Genomic DNA, 27,139 nt, shown 5'->3' on the forward strand with positions numbered 1-27,139 from the left:
GGCTATAGACGAAGATTTCCTTCTTTCTCGTCCGTTGAATAAGCTACTGTGTGTTTCATTGATAAGATGAATTAAATGCATGGGGGCAGGGGCGGATTGGCCATAGGGAGAACCGGGACTTTTCTCGGTCTATGTAAAATCCAGGGCAGATTTCTCTTCCAAGTCCGCCCCTTTATGGGGGGAATTATTACATTTGTTTTCCAATGGCTTGTTTTTGCTTGCTCCTCTTCTCTGTCTTACTCTCAATATTAATTGTTTGTATTTCTTTAAATACTTAAGGGAATTAGCGATGGTGGAAATATATGCAGGTAAAATAGTGCCTAAATAATTTGCATGTGCAGGGTGAGATTTGTAAAGCGTAAAAGAGGCTACAAGCATAATAGAAAAAATTTGTGCAGAATAAGGTTTGTGAAAGTGTAAATTAAATTGCAAGCGATAAAATAAATCGCATGCGCACATGCCATTTGGTAAAGGTGTCAGTCAAGTTGCAATAAGTGTAATTCATGTGTTGTAAATCTGTAATTTCATATTAACACAAAGTAAATGTGGTCTGTATTCTTCTAATTTCCTTTTTTTCGCACTTACACTTTTGGTACTGTTTTTGCACCAAAACATGATAAATAAAAAAAACATCGCAAACCTGGAATCAGCGATATGCAAGCAAAGAAAGGGTGTCATCCGATATACACTGTTCCGCCTTCCCTTTTGTTGCACTCACACTTTTGGCTAGTGGTGGGTCAGTGAACTAATCTTTTATGTGACTCAGAAGAACGAGTAGTCTCAGAGAGTGATTCGTTCACATTGCGCAACCTCCGTTCGTTTGTTACGTAAAAATCGCATAGGAAAATCGTATAGGTGCTGAACTGGAAACGGAAATGATTTAGTTCACCTGTCAACTCTTCTGGTCCGAGTCGTTCGTTCTTTTGTCACGTGACAGCCATATACGCTATGCATTGCTCATACAGGAAACAGAAATGATTAGTTCATCTCTCGATTCTTATTGTCGAAGTCATTCGTTCTTTTGTCACGTGACAGCCGTATACACTCACGTGACAAAGGACTCGGACAAGAAGATTGCAGAGGTGAATTATTCTTTCTGTTTATCATAATTTTTCCTTAGCTGCATTATATTTTTTTTTCTTATTTGTACTATAATCAAAGTTTGCGTAAGTAGACATGTTGGGGGGATTTTGCTATTGAAAATGTAACATTTCAATTTGATTCTGCTTAAATGAACGAAATGTCTTGTATAAAGATTCGTTCATTTTGCTGAACGAGACTCAAAGTTCCAAGTCAGTAAAATGATCTTCCCTTCACTACTTTTGGCACGAATTTCTCACTGAAAATAATTTTGCAAGCACGAGGAGGAAGGCAGGTCTACCTGATTCTAGTAACCAATCAAATGAGGTTTTCCTTGACCAGTTTACTCTGACCTGATTGGTTTAATAACGTTACAGAGAGCTTCTTCTTCATATGACTCAGCGCTGTTCCTCTGTGTATCTCTCCTCTCTTATATATTAAACTTAATTTATTATTAATACATGCACATTCTTTCATTGTGAGAGTAAAGTTGAGCAGACACCGTTTATTAATATAAAAATTATTCTGGTGTTCATATGTTTCTCCTTACTTCACTCACTAAAATGTATTTTAAATGTTTTAATTAAAGGTCTATTTACAATGTAAGGCTAACATTGTGCAAATACATAGTTGAACAGGGAAGTACTTGTGTTGATGATGCAATAGCAGAAGTGCAATTTCCTGAAATGTGTTGGTTTATATTTTGTCTTTGTGGTAAGCACTAATCCTGCACCTCATAGATCATTCCTTTCACTATCATCAATCTGAATTCAACATTAGAGCCTTTGTAATACTCATTCCTAAGCAGTAATTACTGTTCAATGGAAATACCTATATTTAACCCAGAACTATGTTGAATTCTCATCGACACAAACTGTGTCATATATCTCAAATGTTTCTAAGACCACGAGAGAGATAAACAGAATGAACATCTTCAGTCACAACTACACTACAACAAAGGGACATTTTTGAGATACAATGAGTTTTAAAGATGAAACTGATTTTCTATAGTGGCAAGCACATGACTGAAAACATACAGCCTGCCCCACATTAATTTCCATGGAGGCCAGACATCATTGGGAAATTGTAGTGTTGTTCAGTGGCTGGAGAGTATGTATGAGAAAACAAGAATATTTGACTGTAAAATCACTCTGTAAACACTGTTCCACTGTCATCTCTCGGTAACTTGTATCATAAAGCCCAAGGCTTGCAAGAAGGCCAAAACAAGGACTTCAAAACAAATGATCTGTGTCAAAAATGGAGATGAGCAGAGAACATAATGACAAAAGTACTGCTCCAGTTCTAAAAATAATATCACAGAATGTTTCCAGTTGGCAGTGGGGAGATAGGGGAGTTGATATTGTGTTTTCCATGAGGATGGCTTTCCTATGGCTAGAGCTGGACTTTTACCTATTTCATCTCCAAACGTACATTTATTTTTATTTATTTGGCAGATCCAAAGCGACTTACAAAATAGGAATAATACATCATAAGCAATTCATCTTAAGACAGTGGTACGAAAAGTGCTGAATTACAAAGTTTCACTAGCATCAGAATAGTAGTATCCAAGGCAGATTAGAGTGCAACAAGAATAATTTTTTATGAGTGGATGATTAAGTGCTCATGGAAAAAAATTGTTTTTAGCAGTTTTTTGAAGACGGATAGTGAGTCTGCTTCACGGATGGAGTTGGGAAGGTCATCCACCAACTTGGTAGAGTGAAATCGAAAGTCCGGGAAAGTGTTTAGGTGCCTCTTTGTGTTGGTACAACAAGGCGCCACTCATTGGCTGAAAGCAGGCTTCTGGTGGAAATGTAGCTCTGCAGAAATGATTTTAGGTACATGGTAGCAGACCCAGTGACTGTTCTATATTTCAGAATCAGAGCCTTGAATTTGATACGTGCATCAACCAGCAGCTAGTGAAGAGAGACAAGGAGTGGTGTAACGTGCTCACTTTGGTTCATTAAAGACCAGTTGTACTGCTGCATTCTGGAACATTTGCTGTGGTCTAATTGCGCATGCAGGGAGGCCTGCAATGAGAATATTACAGTAGTCCAGTCTAGTTATGACTAGTGACTGATCAAGAAGTTGTGTGGCATGTTCAGAGAGGAAGGGTCTTACTGTCCTGATATTGTAGAGTGTAAATCTACATGATCGTGCTGCCTTTGAGATGCGTTCTGTGAAATTGAGCTGATTATCGATGGTTACCCCTAGATTTCTGATCGTTTTGGAAGAAGTTATTGTAGTTGAACCCAGCTGAACGGTGATGCTATGTTCAACAGCAGGTTTGGCTGGAAAGACATGGAGCTTAATCTTCGCTGGGTTAATTTGCAGGTGGTGTACCTTCATCCAGGCTGAGATCTCTACCAAACAGACCAAGCTTCAAGCAGTCACTGAGGTGTCGTTGGGCTGGAAAGATGTGTTGGGCAAAACAGTCGTAAGGGAATCCATGTGCTTGAATGATGGGTCCCAGTGATGTTGTGTATATAGGAAAGTGGCCCAAGCACTGAGGCCTGAGGTACCCAGTAAGTAGCCAATGTGACTTGGACACCTCACCTCTCCAGGATACCTTGAAGGATCTACCTGAAAGATAGGACTTAAACCAGCCAAGCACAGTTCCTGTGATGCCCAGTGTAGAGAGGGTGGACAGTAGGATCTGATGGTTGTTTGTGTCAAAGGCTGCAGATATAGAATCTGGACTGATGATCTGGATCCAGCTCTTGCATGTCTCAGTGACTCAGTGAAAGACAGCAGGGCAGTCTCGGTGGAATGTCCACTTATGAAGCCTGACCTATTGTCATCCAGCAGCTTGTTCTGCCAGAGATCTGATTGAAAACTCCCTTTTAAAGTGTTTTCGCCATAATCAGGATGAGAGAGACTGGTCTGTAATATTCTACTGATGTAATAAAAAAAGCTGTTGTGTCACCAAGGCAGTGGGATATGGACATTTGTTTAAATTAGTTAAGCATGTGAGCAGAGTATTTCTGAAGGTGGAAAAGTGATCAACCAAACCAAAAAATACACTGGAATGTATACAAATACAAAACGCTGAATACAGTAAAACCCCCTATAGAATTAGCAGAGGGTAATGTAAGTTTTGTAAACACTTCCTTTCCAGTAAGATCATATTGTCCACTTGCCAACACTGATTCCTTTGAATTTGAGCTGCTAAAATAACTGCAGTAGCTTTGGCACACTTTCACTGGAGGAACCCAATGAACTTCTCAGCAGTAATGACTCAATGAATGGTTTGAGTCATGAAGCCATCTGCCAGCCAGACATGGCTGGTTTTTGGCAGTTGAACACCATAAGGGTTATTGGGCAAACAACAGACCGCCTGACTTACCGTTCTAAATATTTCACTGCACCATCACTGAGAAGTTAGTGGTTAGAATTGTCACATGACCCACAGCAGAATTGCACTCAAAACAATATCAATACTTAAAGGGATTGTTCCCCCCAAAATGAAAATTCTCTTATCATTTACTTACCCTCATACAAGATGTGTGTGGACGTTTTTACTTCTGTAGCACACAAACAAAGGTTTTTAGATGAACATTTCAGCTCTTTAGGTCCTCACAATGCAAGCGAATTGTGACCAGAATTCAGAAGGTCCAAAAACGAAGCATAAAAGTAATCCATAAAGGTCCAGAGGTTAAAACCATATCTTCTGAAGCGATATGATAAATGAGGGTGAGAAACAGATCAATATTTTAAGTCCTTTTTTTACTATAAATCTCCACCTTTGACCAGCCACAACCAGTAGGTGGCTGAATGTGTAAGTGTAGATTTACAGTAAAAAAGGATTTAAATATTGATCTGTTTCTCACCCACAACTATCATATCACTTCAAACAACATTGATTAAACCACTGGAGTCGTGTAGATTCATTTTATGCTACATTTATGGCCTTTTTGGACCTTCTAAGTTCTGGTCATCATTCAATTGCATTGTAAGGACCTAGAGAGCTGAGATATTCTTCTAAAAATCTTCACGTGTGTTCTGCAGAAGTCATACACATCTGAGATGGCAAGAGGGTAAGTAAATGATGAGAGAAGTAACATTTTTGGGTGAACTATCCCTTTAACTTAACTTGTCCTAAAAATTGCAAATATGTTCATTATTGACCTCAATATCACTACTACCAGAGCACAATGGCAAAAACCTGTGTCACAGCACAGCCTAAGTGTATTTCCACACCAGGTTTCCAGTTACAACTGGTTTGGGGCAAGAGCGTAAAAATCCCTGTTGGGTAATTTTATCACAATGTCACACTTTAAACAATAGAATGACTGAATAGAAAACAAGAAATCTTGATTTACTACACCTAAATTTCCCAACAGGCAATTACAGCATGAACAAAAACAAAAAAAGGGGCAATGAACAATATCCTATGAACAATGTGATTTTAGTCAAGTTGTATGTTTTATAAGCTGTATAGTCACTTACTAATATGGAAGAAAGTTGACAGTACAGACATGTCGGCTCTGTCGGGTTAAATAGTATATGTTCATAAAAGCAGATTACTTCCCATCCTCTTTAGCCAACCACTTGTATATGGAGCACTGGTATCATGGTTGCTTCAAATATAGGTTAAGATTATGCAAACATGTGCAGAGGGCAAATGAACAGAGTGCAATTAATAATTAATTGGGAGGATTAGCGTGTCCACAGAGAAATGTGTCATGACCACAACCTTGCTGTTAATTTGAGGTGTAAATGATATGTTTTTTTTCTCATGAAAATGTCATGCTTCTGACTCTTGCCATAGGTTAAGCTCTCCTGATTCATTATTCAATAAACAGGACAGGTGATACAGTAGCCTATGTTTTCTTAATGTCGGCGTTATCACAAGGTTTAGATAAACACAAAAGTTGTCCTTTACAGCTCTTTACAAAAGGATTCTCCTATACAAGATGCGATAGACACATGTCTCTTTTGTTAACAATATGTAACAACTCATAACTTAACAACTAATGACATTGATACAGCTCATTCACTGCATGGTACTCAAGGTGTATTCATTTCCATGCTCACTAAAAAGCTGCAATACAAATTACATGGCAACTGTATGAAAACATTTACTGTATTATTATCCTAGTATCAAATACAAAATGAACACTATTTAGTAAGATAAGCTCCTTAAACACTAACATAAATTAAAAAGCTGACTGGGAAAAGTATAAATTCTTCCTAGAATACATATTCTCCCTTTCATTGCTTGTTTGGACAGTCCAGAGGAAGTCTTTTGCAGAGTATGTATTAATAAACTGTTAGCAACTAAGCATATTTGTGCTAGAAAAGCAGTGATTAAAATAGTAATTTTAGAGAAAAACCTAAACCTAGAAAAAATATATAATCAAAATGTATTAGGGAAAGTAACTAAGAATAGTTAAATGTTCAAGCAAAATAAATAAGCCAGGGCTGTCTGTTAGCTCCATCGCAGCTCTGGAGCTGTGTAGGTAAAGTCTTTAAAATCATCCTGTTTGAAAGGGAAAAGTCCATCTTCTATGGGTGTAAGAGTGGGTTCCTCTTCGGTGAAATCAAAATTGCTCACATCCTCAATAGATTCCTACAGAACACAACAAAGAATGGCTCTAATGGAGCATTGACTGCGTTTTGATTAATTCACAAATACTTGTCCAGCATGAAATGGTAACAGATGTGAGGTAGGCTTAGCTTACTATTTGAGGTGTGAAAGGTGGTCTGATCTCTCGTTTGTTCAGCTTATCCCAGTTAAGTCCTGAAAAAAACATGTGCCCAATGATGGCCATTTCTCCACTATCTCTTTCCATGCAGCCCAACCGGCATGCCGGATCTCTGGTGAGGAACTGGGGGGACAGCAAACAGCACTCAGTTTAAAGAGAGCCAACCATCTTTCTGCATCATCAACCTTTTAAACTCAAGCTGTTGCATAGCAACCAGAGAAAAGACTGACCCTTACATAAGGAGGATGACAGGTTTATATCTGTGTAATGATGTAAAAATAAAAACCAAAAATACACTGTAAAGTGAATAATTTGCACATTATCAAAATCAACACACTTGTTATTACACTTACACCACATTGTGTTTCAATTTAACTGCACAGATAACAAAATATCAAAGCAAGTGCCATCTGCAAATGCATTTCTCAGAAATTTAGTAATGTAATCTTTGGTTGATGTGTGGTATCAGTTCCTATGAAATTCACAAAGGTGTCCTAACAGGGTAATCACAAGTGTAGTTCATTCCATTAACTATGGAAATGTTCTTCTTAGTATGACAACAAAAAAGGTTTAATATAGCCTACAATACTGAGAAACAGATCAAAATCCTTTTTTTAAAATAAATTCTCCTCCCTGTCCAGAAGGTGTAGAAATGCACGAAGAATGACAATCGGCAAAAAATAAAGAATGTACAAGTGAAAGTGGATATTTATAGTAAAAAAAGGACTTAAATATTTATCTGTTTCTTACCTAGACCCATCATATCATTTCAGAAGACATGGATTTAACCACTGAAGCCATATGGATTATGTTTATGCTGCCTTTACATGCTTTTTGGAGCATTCACTTACATTGAATGGGCAACAGAGCTGAGAATTTCTTCTAAAAAGAAGTCCCATATCTGGGATAGCGTGATGGTGAGAAAATTACGAGAGAATTTTCATTTAAGTCTTTAGAAAAGAAAACAGAGTTAGGCATGGGGGAGAATGTAGTCAAATCCCCAGCAAAACAGAAATATACACACAATAACGTAAACAAATATAATCATATCACATTAGACAAATCTGGTATCAGACTCTAAAAATATGTTAAATATTTTATACTTTATAACAAATAAAGTAATATTAAAAATCTATAGATCACTACAACTTCAACTTGACATGCTATTATACATGCTGTAATATTTTGCAAATGATTTAATAGCATATCAACTTTCCAATAAGCAATGTGGTCAAGTACAATGTTGCATAGATTACGCCCATATCTCAGGCCTTAGCTAATTATCTGTGCAGAAGGTCAGTCTGTAATAATATGATCCTGACTTACTGGGGATGAATGGTCTGTCTACACTAAGGGTGTGTTCACACTTGGCAGGTTGGCTGGTGCGATTGCTCTGTGCGGTTCATTTGAACAAGTGTGAACGCTGCCATCCCAACCTTGGTGCGCACCAAACAAGTGCACAGAAACCCCTGAATAGTGGGTCTTGGTCCGCTTCCAAACAAACACTGGTGTGGTTTGACTGATATATGAATTCAGCATGGACCAAAGAAGTCTAAATGGACCAATAACAGGATGTGATGTCACAAGATGCGACCCTAAAAATCACGTGATTAGATAAAATAGAAAGAGCAGTAAGAGCAGTGTACGCAATACTGAGCAGGCGCCACCGGCCTGACCACCGCTGCATAAAAGTAATCCATAAGTAAACCTCCATCTCTGGAGGGGAGACTCTGCTCTTCTGTCAGTTCTGTCAGCCGGTGGCCCACCCTGCCTCCTGTGAACCTGGGGGAGAGACGAGGGGAGGCGTGGGGAGAGGGAAAGGGTTGTAGACACACAGAGAGAGAGAACTGGCACCTCCACCTCCCCTTTATCTCGCTCTCCCACTGATCATCCGATTCAGCACCGGCCGTGCATCATCACCAACCACGCCCTCCTCCTCGTCGCATAGGTTTAACCAAAATAAAAGTGTTGCCTGACTTCTTATAATCAGTTGGATCTAAATATGGGATCTAACAAGACTCACCCCTTTAAGAAGGTCCTCTGCCTCATTACTAAGCCAGGATGAATAAACGACCTCATAACTGAGGATACAGTCAAAGAGCTCGTCCTCAGTCTCTGCTTCAAATGGAGCATGACCCGACAGCATCTCATACAGCAGCACGCCGAGAGCCCACCAGTCCACTGATATGCCATATGGCTCCTCCAGGATGATCTGAGAGAGACACACAGCATAAAAACATTATCCACACTGCATAAAGACAAGAGCGCAATCATATGCACAAATTAACCGCAATCTTTCTTAAAATTGTCCTTCAAAGATGCTCACCTCCGGTGCGATATAATCTGGAGTCCCACAGAATGTGTTGGTTAGTTTTCCATCAAAGATTTCCTCTTTGCACATGCCAAAATCTGCCAGTTTACAATGGCCATCTCTATCCAGGAGCACATTGTTCAGCTTCAGGTCCCTTTGCCAGAAAACACAACATAGGTCCATTATTACCTCATTTGCTCCATTATTACCTCAACTGCATGGATTTTTCTCAATAGCAAATATGCTAAATAATGACAGTCATAAAGTTATAAGTCATAGATCACAAGAGGAAAGACAGCCTTTAGTTGCATTCAAACAAGATGCCAAAACATGTTAACAAAACATGGCAAACATATAATGGTGAATTACAGATGGAGTTAACAGGGATCAAATGGTGTTATTGACACAATGATAAAATGAGTGTGTAACATGCAAGGGTGTGGAGTAATCACCATGAGAAGGGGCATTCTATATTGACCCAGTGGAAAAAAGACTGACAGAACATAAATTGGATTAATAGCTTCCTTGAGGACATGGCTATCAAGGAAATTGGGTATAATTTCAATAGAATGCAATTAACAGAGAACAAGCTAAGAGCTTTACAATGTTGTTAAAAGTTCATAACTCAATCATTACTCATTGCGTCATCCAATCAGAGTTCACTTGCATCAATATGACTGGCACTGTAAATACAGTAAATAAATTGTATGGGCAATCACATGTTGGTAATGGGCCTCATTCATTTAAAACGATATTTCTCAGTTCGCAAAACTATTATCATATAAATTGTCTCACAATGCAAAAATGTACTTAAGAATTCACTGTAAAAAGTGATGACCTGCAATTGTTACCTTAATGAGCCATTTCCACTTAAACTAACACTTAAAACATTTTGTTGGTATAACTTAATATAATATAATATAGGTTGATTCAGTTATGTTTAATAATATTTTAGGTTTTGACCTTGATGTAACCAAATGAAGTAAATTATTTTAGGTTAACATTTTTTTCAGTGTGGTTTTGCAGATTTTCAGAGAAATTCTGCTTATGTTTCATGAATGTGGCCTAGTGACACAAATGGCGGAGCGAGAGAGAGAGACCAAGACTAAAAGGAAGAGTGTGAGAAATAAAAAAGTTATCTTAACTAAAAGCTGTATTTTATCATGCCTAAAGAACAAGCCCAAAGACATGCTGAGTCTCATGCCTGCAGTGCAGTGGCATTAAGCTGGCATTGACAGAGTGGCACACTCATCGGCCTGGCCATTAGTCACAGAGAAAATATGCACCTGGAGAATCGTTAGCACTATTACCAGGGTTGGGAGGGTAACTGTTGAAATGTATTCCACTACAGATTACAGAACACATGCTGTAATATGTAATTTGTAACATATTCCGTTAGATTACTCAAGGTCAATAACGTATCCTAAATACTTTGGATTACTTCTTCAGCACTGGTTGTTTTTTTCACATGTTTTGACTATAAAAACTCTGCCAGTACAGTAAGACAAAATACACATGTTAAAAATACATTCTCTGAAAAACATACATATCTTATGCAGTGTTGTTTCTAAAACAAGATTAATCAAATTGATCTTGTTGTAGCACCTCTAGTGTTCATTTCACCTGGAAACAGCAGGAAATTGTACTTAGAGACACATAACAAGTTTTGCAAATATGTATATAGAGTCAGGTTTTCACTCTGAGACCAGGTTGCTGTTTTCAGGCTGGTTCAGCTAATGTGCATGCGTGTTCTCGTGTTGAGTGACAGGTGATGTCTGGATCTAAAAGGTGATTGGCTCGTTTATCTGTAAGGCGGGACTTCATTTTCTACACCATATTGGTTGTTCTAATTTCTCCCATTAATTTTAACACCAGTGGTTCATCTTGGGTTAAACTATCAACCCGTTTACTAGTGGAATGTTCCAAAAAGGTGTTCTTTGAACATTTCTCAACCTTCCTAGTCTTTACCCCTGTCCCACAATAGAAAAAGTTTGTAACCTGCAATTGTTACCTTAAGAAGCAATTTCTACCTGGTCTAACCCTTAAAATATATTTTGTTTGTGTGACCTAATGTATTCAAGTGATTCAGTAATGTTAAATAATCTTTTGACCAATTAATACAGATGTTACAACATGAAGCACATTTTTTAGGTTAATATTTTCTATTTATGTTGCAGGCTAATGTAAAATGTAAAAAACGAATGTGAATGTATTTAAAAAAAATCCTGACAAGGGAAAGCAATTTGTAAGGCCCTTTTTCAAACTAGCTGTAATCTAACAACAGTGCAACAGTTTGGGAGGTCAATAAACAACACTGCATTTGCATACAGCCGGCTGGAGTGAGATTAGAACAGTAAAATCGTTAGTGAAAGCAAGACAGCTCTGTCATGCATTATCACTCCAATTCTTTTGATTGCACCCAGTATAGTACACTCCTCAGATTAGAGTCAGATTAGCATGGCATTACAGCAGAATCTAATAGAAGATCATGGGTAAGTAAGGTCAAGTGGACAGGAACATCTTGACTGACTCAGAGGTCACTGAATCATCCTGTTGGATACAAGGGTGTGGTATAGGTAGTTCTGCAAAATGAGTATCTTTGAATCTATGTGAAATGTTATGATAAGCGTATGAGAAATCAGATTTAATATTAATTTTGGAAAAATATAGTACTGTGCAAAAGTTTTAGGCACATAAGATGTTTTACAAAAACATTTGTCTTAAAATTGTTATTTATATCTTCAGCTTAAGTGTGTCAATAGGAAATATAAATGTTTGACTCTCAAACATTACTTTTGCAAATAGAAAAGATTAGAATACAAGAACAGGGAGCCCTGCAACAGATGTCATGGCCCCCACAAAGCCCTCACTGAACATCGTGTCTGTCTGAGATTACATAAAGAGACAGAAGCAATCGAGACAGCCGAAAAAGTTAGAAGAACTGTGGAGAATTCTCCAAGATGCTTGGAACATCCTATCTGCCAACAACCAAGAAAAACTGTGTCCAGGTGTACCTTGGAGAATTGGTGCTGTTTTAAAAGCAAAGGTGGTCACACCAAATATTGATTTAGCTTTTTTATGTTTACTGGACTTTGCATGACATTAAGTGATAAATGAAAACTAGTTATGTTATTATTTTTGAACACATCCTCACTATGCAAAATTTTTCACAAGTGCTTAAAACATTTGCACAGTACAGCATATGTGCACGTAATGCTTTGTTGCACGTGAACTGACTGAAACAGAGTCATTGAAAAAATCAGAACAGAGTGCAGGGCAGTCTCTCTCACCCTCACATTCCCTTTCTCTCTATGTAAACAGCTTATGTTAGAATCGCTCCATGTCATGGCAGGCAGGGAATGAGCAGCCTTGTGACGTCGGCTCAGGTCCACATTCAAAATGTCCCTAAAGTGAATGCTCAAGGACGCAAAGGATTTTCCAACAAAGAGATATCTAAACAACCTTAAAAACAGATACATTTACTCAAGAGGCAAAATTGTGTAAGATATTTAGAGAGAATATATCTATGATCTTTTGTTAAATATTTGATTGTGTTCTTTTAATTTTTTATTTTCTTTGCTTATTTTCCTCTCCCCCATTGGCACATCTCTTAAAAAAAAAAAAAAAAGAGATTTGCCACTGGGGTAAGAAATATTGCACACAACTGTCCTGGCAAAAACATATACAGTACATTGTTTAAATAATGTATAGATACTTTTTACTGGAAACCAATACGAAACAACTAATTAAGAACAAGATGCTTTTCAGTAAGCAATCTTTCCCTAAAACCTTTTGAGTTCTTCCCAGAAAGCTCACTTAACAGAGACATTATAATTGCCCCAAATTTACTGACTTTAACGCCCAATACAAATGAAAGCAAAAAACAGATGGCAGGGGGTCAGCTAAGTTCGCAGAGGCATTCCTGAAAAGGCCCTGCCAGGAAAGCTTGTAAACACCACAAGTCACGTGGGACTGATCTGGATAATGTTTGTCAGATCTTTTTATATTTGTGTTTGGCTCTATCACAAGAGTGATTATAAAGCTTATCCAGGTATGCAGAGGCCATGTGATTTGAGGCAGGATGTACATACAGGTGTAGAAAGGAGGACTAAGCCAGGGGGGAATCACTCTAAAGAACCCGATATACTTCCAGAGAAGGTTTTATTCTTTCTTAGTTCAGGAGTAAAAAGAAGCTCTTAAATGCCGAGTGATGGAATGCTGTTTCCGAACATACAGAAACCCTCCACACTGCTGTGGGAGGCATTTAGAAGTGCATTTAAATATGAGGACACTAAGTAAAACCTAACTAATGTGACATTAAAATGTGTTTTCAATTACTTAATGCCTCATTAATTGAGTAGAATTCACATAAGGCCAGTAAAGAAGTTGTTTTGTTAAAGAAAATTTGTACCAACTTGCTAATAAATCAACACACCGATGTGTTCCTGTTGACTGACTGAGCAACTTTAACAGAATGAGCTGTTGGCCTAAAGGTTGGTGGAGCTCCAGGTCACACCTAACAATGACGTCTACCAATGCAGCCGGTAAGAATTTTTCTTAAAACCACAAAATGAACACAAAATCACCTTCTTTTTGGCAAAATTTTGTTCTAAGTGACGTCACACCCATTTGTTCTTTGATTTCAGAGGAAGAATATCGAGGTCTTAACTGTGCCAGGACATGCGCAGACAAGAACATTATCAGAGTGAACATAGGTATGCCAAAGCAAAGCACTGGTGTGTGAACATCAGCAGTAAATTCACATGCACATTATAAATTTCAAACTTCCTTTCCTTTTGACAAAGACAATGAGGGGTATTGAAAATGTAAACAATGTAGAAAGATAAGCCAGCTTGGACAGCTGACTTCAATGTAATGCAGCCAACTTTAAAGACAACAGAGCTGTTCAGTCATGATGTCAATTTGGTCCATGGTTCCCTTGGATCAATGGGTTTACAATGGGTTTACAATGGGTTTTTAGAGTAGTGTTTTAACTTTATGAGTAAAATAAGGTTGTGGTTAATATTACTTGAAGAGACTTTTACGCTTTGTTTTACAGCATATATTACAGTCATACCTCAACTGTTTTGTGCAGTTTGGCAAGCATGTAAACTGGCAAATTTGTGATGGTTGTTATTTAGCAGCTTGATAGTGAATTCCTTAAAAAAAAAAAAAATTGACATTTTCTTCAAGTAATGTTAGCCACAAATCTTATTTTACTTATGATTACATATTGCATAAATGCTATTCTAAAAATCCATTAGAAATGCCTAAAAATGCTTGAAAATTCAAATATTCCATCAGGGTTTTAGGACTACAAACTGAACATCATTAGTGGGATATACATCTTTTTGGACACCTGGCACTTAAACATGTATGAACACCATTCCGTTTCATGACACACAGAATCCCTAACCTGTAAATGATGCCTTTGGAATGAAGGAACATAAGCGCTGAAGTGATTTCTGCAGCATAAAACTGTGCACGTGGCTCTTCAAAACGCCTGACCTTCTGGATGTGGAACATGAGGTCACCACCATTCACAAACTCCATGACAAAGTATAATCGCTCCTGAGAAATGAAGAACAAATATGAGCAAATTTGTAGGTCATACAAAAAAAAAACAAAAAAAACAAAAGTGTTGAAAATCACATTATTATGTAAATAGCACAAAAGTAAATGTTCAAGAGAATAATACTACTGGTACACCAAATTCCAGTCCTTCTTTCATCAGTTTTAAACATTGTTAATCTTTAAGATCTGTGTGAATTTGTGCTCATTAACAAAACATTGTTTTTAATGTACAAACATTTATGATTCTATACAATAAAGATTTATAGCTTTACCTTCAATAGTCAAAAGTTATTATTTTGATGGGAGGCCTGGGTAGTTCAGCGAGAATTGACACTGACTACCACCCCTGGAGTCGCGAGTTCGAATCCAGGGTGTGCTGAAGCTAGGTATCCTAAGCAACCAAATTTGCCCAGTTGCTAGGGAAGGTAGAGTCACATGGGGTAACCTCCTCGTGGTCACGATTAGGGGGTTCTCGCTCTCAATGGGGCACATGGTAAGTTGTGCGTGGATCGCGGAGAGTCATATGAGCCTCCAAGTGCTGGGAGTCTACGCGGCATCACGCACAATGAGCCATGTGATAAGATGCAGCAAAAATACAAATTCTCTCATCATTTACTCACCCTCATGCCATCCCAGATATGTTCTTAATAATTGACGTTCTTCTTCAGAACACAAATTAAGATTTATAGAAGGACATTTCAGCTCTGTAGGTCCATAAAATGCAAGTGAATGGGTGCCAAAATTTTGAAACTCCAAAAAGCACATATAGCCATGATAAAAGAAATTCATACAGCTCTAGTGGATTAATTTATGTATTTTCAAGCTAAACGCTAGGTGTGTGCAAGGAACAGATCAATATTCAAGGGTAGAATACACACTGCCTCTCGCGTGGCGTAAGCGCACTGGCAAGAGAACTGCAGCATGAAATACAAAAAAATACGGAAGCGCAATGTTGTTTACAACAGAGGAGCATAGATATACATACATAGATGCCTCATTCGGCTAGTTTGGAAACGTCAACTGCGGCACCATCAATGTTTGAATGCTAGTGAATGGAGGAGATGCCTCATTTTCAGTATAAAAAAAGTTTTAAATATTGAACTATTCCTTACACACACCTAGTATTTTACTTCAGAAGACATTAATTAATCAATTTGAGTCGTATGGATTACTTTTATGATGGCTATATGTACTTCTTGGAGCTTAAACAATTTGGCACCCATTCGCTTGCATTTCATAGACCCAAAGAGATTAAATATTTTTCCAAAAATCTTTGTTTGTGTTCTGCTGTTGAAAGACACTCATACACATCTGGAATGGCATGAGGGTGAGTAAATGATGAGAGAATTTTCATTTTTGGGTGAACTATCCCTTTAAGGACTGACAGCCTCAGTCACCATTCACTTTCAAAAAAATGTAATGAGAGTGAATGGTAACTGAGACTAACATTCTGCCTAACATCTCTTTTTGTATTCCACAGAAGAAAAAAATGTCATACAGGTTTGAAACAATGAAACATGAGAGTGAGTAAATGAGGACATCATTTAAAATGTTTTATAACAAGTAGTGTTTGTGGCCAAGGCCGGTAACATGTATGTTGACAGAGGTCTTGCATCACTTCTGTCCAACAGTTCTCCAACACTTTCACTTTTTGTGTGGTTGTCTGTCTGGCTGCACAGACTTACAGCTCTGGTTTGCAGATAACATAATGCACGTCTCCTCATGTAAGTACTAATCATGTGCTTCCCTCTACAGTGTGGATGTGATATTGCAAAGGTGACCACTTTGATTCCTGCCAAACTACCATTTTTGGGTGGCTTTCACTCTGAAGGATCCTCAGAGGTTGTATCATTGAAGCACATTTTTTAAAGGTGCATTCAGTAATATTTGTATTTATAATGTTCTGACACTTAATGGTGTAGATGCAATGTCAAGCAAATGCAGTTAGTTGCCTGTATTTTCGGCAGCCCTGGAACTGCACCCTATGATAAAAAATAGATCTAATGCAAAAGAATAAAGATAAAAACCAAGGCAGCTCAGGAATTTCAAACCTTTTTCTTCATCAAGATAAAGGACATTTTTGCTTAAGAGTTTCCTGGTTGAGTGAGGTTAACAGAGTGTCATTATTCAACAACACTTGTTTCCTGTTTGTCAGTCAATGGTGGCAGTGCAAACCATATGGCAAAACAATTCTAATTCAACCTGTTCTGGTATGTCTAGAGTGATTTATTCTGGGCTCATGTTTCAGGTTATCCACTTGCAACCCGCAGCATAGTAAATTCTGGTGGAATCGAAAGCTGTTTAAAGAGGATTTCTGTATTCGTCTACTTTGTGTGGAAGTGCATCCTAAGAATGAATGTAAATGGATAGTTCACCCTACTGAACGAAAAATCTGTTATTGTTATCTCATATTGTTCCAACCCATTTGACTTACCTTCTTCGCTTAAACACAATTGGAGATGATAGGCAGAAGGACAGCTTCAGTCATTTTCATTGTATGGAAAAAGTGATTGTGATTGAGGCTTACATTCTAACATCTCCTTTTGTGTTCCACTGAAGAAAGAAAGACATATGGGTTTGGAACAATGTGAGGGTGAGTAAGAATTGTACATTTTGCATGAAATACCCCTTTAAAGGGATCACATAATGAGAAATCAAATCATTGATCTTTTAAAAGAGTTCAATATACTATGAAACTTATTATGTAACTTTCAGAATTCAATTTCCTCCTGTCCGAAAAGATTAATTATTTTAATACAGCTGCAAAATGGTTCATACTTTCACAACTTTGTAACATCAGGCAGATAACACACAAGCCCTGACAGAATCTGCGGATGCATTTTATGTGTTGAATTTGAGGGAAAATCTTTGGAATTCTGCAGAAAGGATTTAAACACAGTAAAATGTGTTTAAAGGTGCTCACATTACTACATTCTTATTGGTAGCTGAAAGCATCATGAAATGAGCCAAAATATTTTTAAAAACAAACATGCAAGGGAAGGGGTCATCTAATTTTCCTCAACCTTTAGACATATACGAGTTCATTGTACTATAAAAACATACTGTGACTTATATATAAACAGATATATGTTTTTTTTGTGCCAAAAACCTTACTACTATTATAAGTGAACATCAAGGAACATATTAAAATAATAAAAAGAGTGCTTTGCACATTTCTGTGTGCGCAGATTCCATATGGGCCAGTAATAAGGACGAAGTAGGATAGATACTATTATTTGTAACACCAGAACAACTAATGTTAACAGTAAAATGTGAGAAAGTCCCCCAAATTTTCCAACAACTTTCCCACTTTTTCTGGCTGTGTGTAACAGCTGCTGCTATACATATCATTAAGAAAGAATGGCAGAAGAGTATTTTAACAAGGTCTCGATCCTTTCAGTCTGTCCATAAAGGAATATTTCAGGTTCTATACAAGTTAAGCTCAATTGACAGCATTTGTGGCATAATATTTATTCGAGTTTTAAAACATAAATCGAGGTTACTGTGAGGCATTTACTATGGTAGTGAATGTTGCTCATTTTTGGATGATTTAAAGGCACAAATGTGAAGCTTATAATTCTATAATGCAATTACATTAATTCTTCTGTTAAAACGCCTGTATTATTTGAGCTGTTAAGTTGTTTAAATTGTCGTTTTTACAGTCATTTTAGGGTTTTAGGGTTTTTTGACATTACATCAACTTGGCAATGAAGTTAAATAATTGGCTGTATCTTTACTCAGAAAAGGTTAGTAAGTGATTATATCACACTAGCATCATGTTAACATGCATATTGTTTATGTCTTGGCTATAATAAAAGTTCAAAAACTGGCCCCCCATTCACTTGATAGTGAATCACCGTATCCCAGATTTTTGCTTTTTTTTTTAAAGAAAAGGAGGGGAGAGTCTAAATAAATTTTTGTGGTAATAAATAATATGCCAAATGCTGTAAATTGAGCTTATCTAACCTAACCCGGAATATTCCTTTAAGAGTTTGTGTGGTACATTTCAACACAATTTTTTGTGAAATTGTCACAAAGTAGTGTAGGCTTTGCTAAATGTTTGTTTTTGTAGAATGGCAACAACAACTATAGTGCATTTGACAGCAAACCCACAGCCTGTAAGTAAGTGCAGCAAAGCACAATGACGTATTTCAAATACAAAGAGGGTGCTTAGTCTCTTAAGGCCGAAGTATACTTTGGATGTCCCCATTGCCAAAAGCTTCTCGCACAGTATGCTGATGCAAATTTCTTCATCAACAGTCTGCAGGCATTTACTGACATTTCTTGCCTGCCGCTGACTATACTGAAAGAGTATCACAAAGCAGTCATATCGTGTATGCGCTGAATGTGTTCGTAACACAGTTGACCGTGAAAAATGAAAAACGTGACTTTTTTAAAGTCACTAAAACAATCAATCTTTGACATAAGGAGATGTAATAATAAAGTAACAACTAATATGATATTAGAGACAAGTGAAGCTAAATATAAAGGCATTCAAAGTTGCTAATTACCTGTATTCTAGATATTAATTGTTAATAAGCACCTTGAACCGAGTGTTTGTAAGTGTAAACTCTTACGGCAGTCTGAAAGCAGTAGTAGAGCTGTGTGAGGAATGGGTTCTGGTGGGCCAAAGTCAGCACTCTCTTCTCAATCATGGTTGATTCGACATCATCATCCTGCAAGATGACATCCTTCTTCAGCATTTTTACAGCAAACACACTGTGGTCACGTTTTAGACGGGCCAGCATCACCTACAGACACATCAGTGGGGATTTCTATAAGACTGCAAGGGAAGCTCAGCTTCCTCTATAATGTCAAAAAAATAATGGTCAAATATGTACTATTGTGTAAACAATTTATTGACTAAAAATGCGTTAGAACACGTTCATCTCGAAGACGAGTTCGTTCAGAATCAGCTACATTACATATAGCAGGTCGGCTGACTTGATTTACTTCTCATACATTCCCGTAGCGTCAGTGCATTTCCCTGTTGAAGCCGAGCGTCCATTGACTTCAATGTGGCTGTTCTGAACAGTTTTTTTCAGTGCTCCGAAAATAGACGGTCATTGGATAAATGCTGCGATTATGTCCCGCCCACGGACGCTCAGCGTCTCTGGGGGTGAATGAGGAGTGGGCTGGCCCGGGCTCCGGGCTTCCGCGTGACGATTGGAGGATCTGTCGAAAGACTGCATCTCCTTTTGATTGACAGTGAATCTGTACTATAAGAAGTCACTGAAGCTATTTCGCGCTCAGTCCCATCGCGGATTTCTCAAGTGTAGTCGAAAGACAAACTGCTGCAACCTATTTCTTTATATTTGTTTGGCGAAATTGCTAGTCAATTTGCGTAATACATTTCACACAATTATACACCACATTCCTTGTTTCAGTTTTACCAAGTTTAATATATTTTGTTTTAGAGCGTTCGTTCGTTCGTTCGTTCGTTCTTTCATTCATTCATACAGTAGGCTAGGCTAGCGTCGTACGGGTGAAACTGCGCATGATGGCAGACGGTGCTAATATTGTCGACCTGATTTTGGCGAAGCCATTTAAAAGTCTTCCTTATGAGGAAAAAATTAGAATTAAACAGCAGGGCAGATCAACACCTAAGATTGATTTAGTGCAAAAAATAGGGTAAATAAGTTTATAATGTAGGCCGAAAATGAGCTTCCCCTCTTTGAAAGACCAGCAGCCGCCACTGAGACACATATATTACACATCATACACTTCTGTGATTTGAAAAAGCATGCTTGTTTGGTAACAGATTTGGAAAATTCTGACTGAGAATTTTGTCTATTGAGACAAAAGTTCTGTAGACATGCTTACACGCAACACTTGCTGATTATCAAACAGTAGTAAAGGTCATCTCAGTAGCATTAATGAGATATAGCAGCATGGGTGATACCAATATGTCTAACCTTGCCAAAGCTGCCTTTCCCCAGCACATGCAAGAAACTGAAGTCCTTCAGACCCAATTTAACAATCTCTTCCTCAGCCATTGATGGTATCTTTTTACTAGGATCTCGATGCTTTTGTTCGGTAATGTGGATCTGTGAAAAGATATAAAGAAATGTACCCAAACACAAATTTGCACACATATACGTGCAAAAAATTACATGTAAAAAGCACATGATTACCTTTTGAGACAATTCTTATGAAGTTACCTGAGACTTTTGTTTGGAGAGCCTGCCTGCTTGCAAATCAATTTCAGCCAATTTGCTGGCCAGCTCTGCACTGTTCACCCCACAGTTTGGTGCAACATTTTGTTCACAACGTTTGTGAATGTTCATCTTGCAACCTGGATAAATCCACACAAAACACAGATGAAAATAACAGTCTTTTAACACAAAGCAGCTATGTTGTATGTACACCAACGACTGAGGTAAATATATGCTTACTCTTGCAATGGAGACCCTGTTTCATAAGCCCATAAAGGAGAGATCCGCAGTGGTTACAGTATGTCGGAACTCTGTAGTTGTGCTCTCGGAACTGGTGGGGTATGTTGATGCTGAAGCCCTGGCTTGTGCCCTGTGGACAGGTGAGTACGTATGTGGGCAATTTGCCCAGATGACCAGTGACATAATTTTGTTATTACACACACAAACAAATGCAAATTATGGAATCTTACCTCATTCAAAGTTTTCTTCATACGTGGACACTCACTTACAACCAGATCATGGCACTTCTTATGGACCACACACGTGCACACTAATAAGTAATGACACATAAAAGAAGTGAATTTGACAAGCAAAGTTGTGTATGTGTGAATGTTTCCATTTTATTACACGGCCCTCTGGAATAATGGTAATATTTTGATTGGTCAGTGGCGCCATCTAGCGGCCTGATATCTCTGAGTAACAACCGCACATCCAGGGATTAAGACGTATCAGACCGGTCATCTGGGTATTGCGAGTCATCTTTCCTGCTTCTCGGATCACTTTGCGATCTCTACAAGTAAGCTAATAACATCAATTCAACTCAAATATTCTTCCATTTTTCATGTTGTGCATTTATTTATTTGGCAAGTAGTCTTGTAATTGGCTGGATAATGAGTCCAAAAAAACACAAACAGAATGCTGACACAAACCGGAGATGGACAAAACGACAACAAAAACACAACTTTGTCAAAGAACTGGCATGAAGAATTAGCAATATTATGCCACTGCCAACCTTACTCACCCTGGCATTGATATCCTTGCTTTCCAAAAACACCCCTGGGAAAAAATTAAAATGAAGTTAAACATGCACAGTAGTTATAACCACGTGCCAGATAATGAATGAAGCTGACTATTAGTTTGCCTGTATGTGCTTGAAGGCATGATCTCTGTATAAACCTTACCAGATGAAGTTTTTGCAATGACAGCAAAAAGTGGGCTGGGGAAGGAAGGTTGCCATAAACTTGTGTCCATTGACTTGGTGGACCTTTCTTCTTTTTAAAGCTTTTTGGTGTTTTCTAGATAACCGTTTATGGTTCCTCAATCGATTTTCTACAGCTTCATCTGAAATTCACGGCAACACACTGTAAAAATAGTAAATCTAAAAATTCTGCTTTATACGATAACATCTAAATTGATTGTTTTGACTTGGTTTTCAATAAAATTTTATTAAATGTTATTTAATAAGAAAGAATTAACCAGATTACATCAGGTTACACTAAATTTAATGATCAAATCAGACTAGTTTCAGATAGTTCACCCAAAAAATACAATTCTCTCATTATTTACTTACCTTTAAGCCATCCCAGATATGTATGACTTTCCTTCTTCAGCAGAACCAAAGTGAAGATTTTTATAAGCAGATTTCAGCTCAGTTTGCCCATACAATGCATGTAAATGGGTGCCACTGCTGGCTGTTTGACAGTCCAAAAGGCATATTAAAAGTAATCCACATGACTTCAGATGATCAATTAATGTTTCTGAAGCAAATTGATAGGTTTGTGTAAAAAGATAAATAGATAATTAAAACTTTATTAACTTAAAAAAAAAATCGCTTCCTGCCAGCAGTCGACGCATCAGCGCAATGCTGCCTAAATATCCTTTTGGACCGTCAAATAGCCAGGAGCTTGATGGCACCCATTTACATGCATTGTATGGACAAACTGAGCTGAAATCTGCTTATTAAAATATTCACTAGGTAGGGTCACTGACTAAAGAAAAACAGCACATTCTCAATTTTATATAAGCACAGTTAAACTAAATTAAGCATAAAGTTAATTTGTTGTTAAGTGTTAACACATTAACAACAAGAGTTAAGAGTTGTAGGGAAGTAGTGCAAGAGGGAAATAAATACAGTATCAAATCAGAATAAAAAAAACAAAACAGCTAACCATCTATAAAGGAGCCGATGAGCGATACGGAGATATACACACTTCCCTCTGGTTCCAGATTCACCTAGAGAGGAGATATCCAGTGAGTTATTTAACACTTTATTTGAGCTCACTACAACTACTGTAAACTGACAAACACAGATCTGACAAAGGGACAAAAAAAAAAAAAATGTAATAAATTAAAAAGAAGCATCAGATATTCACGTCTATTATCTACATTTATATATATATATATATTTTTTTATGTTTTGTGAGTGGAAAGAAGGATGTGGTTACTTGAAGACTATGACAGGTCACAACAGACAACTGATTCGGAATAAAAGAAAAATGCTGTGAGCTTTTATTGATTCTTTGTACAAGCAAATGCTTATTTGGTCGTATTACAGAACATCAAATTTAACTGCAGCACATTTACCAAGAAAAAATTCCACATCTCTGTGTATCTCTTTACATCTCCTCACTGTCATTGCACTGTATCTTGGAATCTCAGTCATTTTCTCTGTCTATCAATGTGGGAGGAATTCCCGAAACACAAGGTAAACAAGCAGGACAAGCTGGTAAAGGGAGTCAAGATTGTAGCATGACCACAAAACACAACAAACACTTAAGACACCCAAGCAACCAACAGAATCAAAGTATATATATTTTCGCAGTTAACATTATTTATTGATTTGTAAATATAACAAAGAAAAACAAAACATATAAACACTGAATTAACATTTAACCCCCACTATTACCCCTCCCAATAACCAACCCAACCCTGACCCTCAACGAACATCCCTGTGGTCACATATAAATATACAAAAAACAAAATCATACACATAATCATACACTGTAAAGTAGTTCAATGGAAAGGAGGAGGCGAGAACCGGCTTGGCAATATAAATTATATTTTAATTATAAACTTAAAAAAACACACACATGACAAACATGTCCGTAAACGATCTCTCTCTCTCCCGCACCATCCTCCGCATTCGACCTTTATCCCTCTCGGAGGCTTGATTAGCCTGATAAGGGACCGGGTGTGTAGAATCACAACCCGGCCCCGCCCTCCGCCCTGTCACATTCCCCCCTCGTTCTCTCAGACTGAGGAGCCCCCTGCATGACGTACACCCCCCCCCCCCCCCCTTTCCCTGGGGAGGGGCGTGCCTTCTGCTGGCAGGTCATCCTTTTTATCTTTTTCACCAAATAGCTTCATAAATGTTATGAATTCCTAATCCATATGTAATTTTAAATGCATTTTTGAATTAAGCACAATTACTTTATTGACCTGCACCATCAATGCTGCACTCCCAGCATTTTTTGAAAAAACAAACAAACAAACTCTATATTCAGATATCAATATAAAAAAAAATAAATAAAAAAAAACTACCTTTACAAAGGCTTGTGCAAATTGAGCATGTCAGAAACTACATTTGAGTGCTTGGACTGAAGGAAAAGCAAACATATCAAACCACACATCACAGTGTAGCATTGCACCAAAGATCAAACTGGCTCTCAGAGTTTCCGTGATGCATGGTGGGGTGCAGCGTGTGGTTTTGTGCATGGCCTACTTAATGCACAAGTGAAAGAGACAGGACCCTAAAACATTAAATGTAATAGACCTGCATGCATTACAGCAGTATCAGAAAAGAGAATAAAAAGGATGTTCTTGTGGCATTGATGGTTTCCACATATCTCATACTAATTGCACCTGCAAATGTATCTCATACAGTAGGATATTGAATGTTAAAGGAATAGTTCACCCAAAAATGAAACATTTCTCATTTACTCATTTGCTTTCTTTCTTCTCCAGAGCAGAATTAAGACTTTTAGAAGAATATCTTAGGTCCATACAATGCAAGTGAATGGTGACTAAAACTTTAAATCTCACATCTTTGACACATGAACAGAATGTTAGATGGCACTAGGAAGTTTTATCAAGCTTGAAATCATGATCGCCAAAGAGACTGGTGATTTATATTTATAGTGAAATGTAGTTACATTTTAGTCTGTTCTCATCCACACCTATCATATCGCTTCTAAAGATGAGTGCTTTGTCCCCACATACAGTATGACAAAAAGAATATGTCAATGGAGTAGTATGTCCGAATCCTAAGGAGTCAAAAAGCAGTAAGCGAGAAATACCTGGATAACCTACTGTACTATTTCAGAGATTCTGATGTGCAGATTGTGACTGGACACTATACGATCACATTATAATCCCTCGGAAGCTGAGGCAACGTCACATTCGAATGCTGGATATAAAAGAATGGAAGTGAACTGCGAGTCGGACGGCTCTCCTCAACAATAAATGATAAATAGTATACTGTTTATACACTGATCAGCCACAACATTAAAACCACCTGCCTAATATTGTGTAGATCCCCCTCGTGCTGCCAAAATAGCTTTCTGAGATTATATTCTTCTCACCACATTTGTACAGAGCAGTTTTTTATTTTTGGCACAATTCTGAGTTAATTCTAGAGACTTTTGTGCATGAAAATCCCAGGAGATCAGCAGTTACAGAAATATCCAAACCAGCCCATCTGGCACCAACAATCATCCATGCGATTATCATGTGGCAGCAGTGCAGTGCATAAAATCATGCAGATACAGGTCAGGAGCTTCAGTTAATGTTCACATAAACAATCAGAATGGGGAAAAAATCTCAGTGATTTGGACCGTGGCAGGATTGTTGGTGCCAGATGGTCTGGTTTGAGTATTTCTGTAAATGCTGATCTCCTGGGATTTTCATGCAAAAAACATCCAGTGAGTGGCAGTTCTGTGGATGGAAAGCCTTGTTGAAGAGAGCTCTGTACAATTGTGGTGAGAACATGCTATATTGAGATGCGGGTTGGGGCTGTTTTGGAGGTTTGGTGGCTGATCTGTGTATATATAAAGAATGTTTTCTTTGTGCTTAATTGGTGCTTGTTTATTGGTTATTGTTAACGCCACATATTCAGGTCATGTCAAATGAAGTATGTCCGAAATCAACTCTTCTCGCATCCATACCTAAAGAACATACAGTTTTACCAGTTGAGATGTGTGCTCTTCATCAAATAAAGGACATACTGTCACAGTACATGGTTTTCGGAATGTAGTCGTATGGCTCACTTTATGCTGCCTTTATGTGCTTTTTGGAGCTTCAAAGTTTTGGTCACCATTCACTTGCATTGTATATACCTACAGAGCTGAGATAATCTTTATAAAACATTAATTTGTGTTCAGCAGAAAAAAGAAAGTAATACACATCTGGGATGGCATAATAATAATAATAATAATAATAATAATAATAATAATAATAATCATAATAATAACGGTATAACCATAATTCTATTATAGAGTAAAAACTCACCCATCCCTCAAATGTTTGTCTTGTGTTTGATGTCTTTATTAGCTCGTCAAGATGGATTCTGTAATTAGCCACAAAATCGTCATATCCTATTTGGGTGCTGTGGAAAACAGCTAATTCCAGCTCTTTGCCATTGGAGATGTATGGGCTGAATTCATCTTTGAAGGTCGGTTTGTTTGTCTTCGATTGTGTGGCAGTTTGTCCAACTTTCACATTGTCTACTTTCACGATTATGTAAGGATCCATGTGGACTTTCCTTTGAAAGGTGTGCCGAGTTGAAAAAGTTGTTGGTTTCAAATCCACCGCCTCACAAATACGTAGCTTCAAGTACCCATTGAATTTCATAGCTGCAGCTCCAATATTCAGTATTCGATACACGTAATCGAAACAAAATAGCAAATCTAAACAGTTCTTATTTGAATTAACTAATAATAAGGCTCAACACCTTCCAGAAGAGACCATTTCAATTCACGATAAATATGCTGCTCAAATATAGATTCGCATCGAATTCTATTAAACAAAATACGTGGAACATAAAACAAGTCTATACGCGTAGTATCTCTCTCTCTCTCTCTCTCTCTCTCTCTCTCAATTCAATTCAATTCAAATGAGCTTTATTGGCATGACTTGTACAGTATTGCCAAAGCATTGGCCATTACATAGGCAATGAACAAATAATCAATAAAATTAATCAGTGAACAAATGCATGAATACATATATATATATATATATATATATATATATATATATATATATATATATATATATATATATATATATATATATATATATATAAAAAACTTTTCAACCAA

General features: G+C 37.5%; 1 protein-coding gene across 5 annotated transcripts; it reads right to left on the reverse strand.

Moving 5' to 3' along the window:
* Positions 1-5,457: 5,457 nt before the first annotated feature.
* LOC127624307 (protein kinase C eta type-like) lies at positions 5,458-26,883 on the reverse strand. 5 transcript variants are annotated; one of them, XM_052099077.1, is made up of 14 exons: positions 26,331-26,883; positions 22,994-23,057; positions 22,007-22,166; positions 21,847-21,881; positions 21,296-21,375; positions 21,066-21,195; positions 20,832-20,965; positions 20,586-20,717; positions 19,248-19,346; positions 14,513-14,667; positions 9,112-9,250; positions 8,809-8,997; positions 6,762-6,908; positions 5,458-6,649 (listed from the first exon to the last, which is right to left on the reverse strand). In XM_052099077.1, exons 1-14 carry the CDS (start codon positions 26,670-26,672, stop codon positions 6,509-6,511), a joined length of 1,947 nt encoding a protein of 648 aa, XP_051955037.1. In that variant the 5' UTR covers positions 26,673-26,883; the 3' UTR covers positions 5,458-6,508. The 5 variants fall into 5 exon arrangements, 4 of the variants coding, with proteins under 4 accessions (XP_051955037.1, XP_051955036.1, XP_051955038.1 ...); XM_052099076.1 differs by having other exon boundaries at positions 19,248-19,421; XM_052099078.1 differs by lacking the exons at positions 22,994-23,057; positions 26,331-26,883 and adding an exon at positions 22,396-22,775 and having other exon boundaries at positions 19,248-19,421.
* Positions 26,884-27,139: the final 256 nt, after the last annotated feature.

Source organism: Xyrauchen texanus, chromosome 30, assembly GCF_025860055.1.
Source record: "Xyrauchen texanus isolate HMW12.3.18 chromosome 30, RBS_HiC_50CHRs, whole genome shotgun sequence".
Lineage (NCBI taxonomy): Eukaryota > Metazoa > Chordata > Actinopteri > Cypriniformes > Catostomidae > Xyrauchen > Xyrauchen texanus.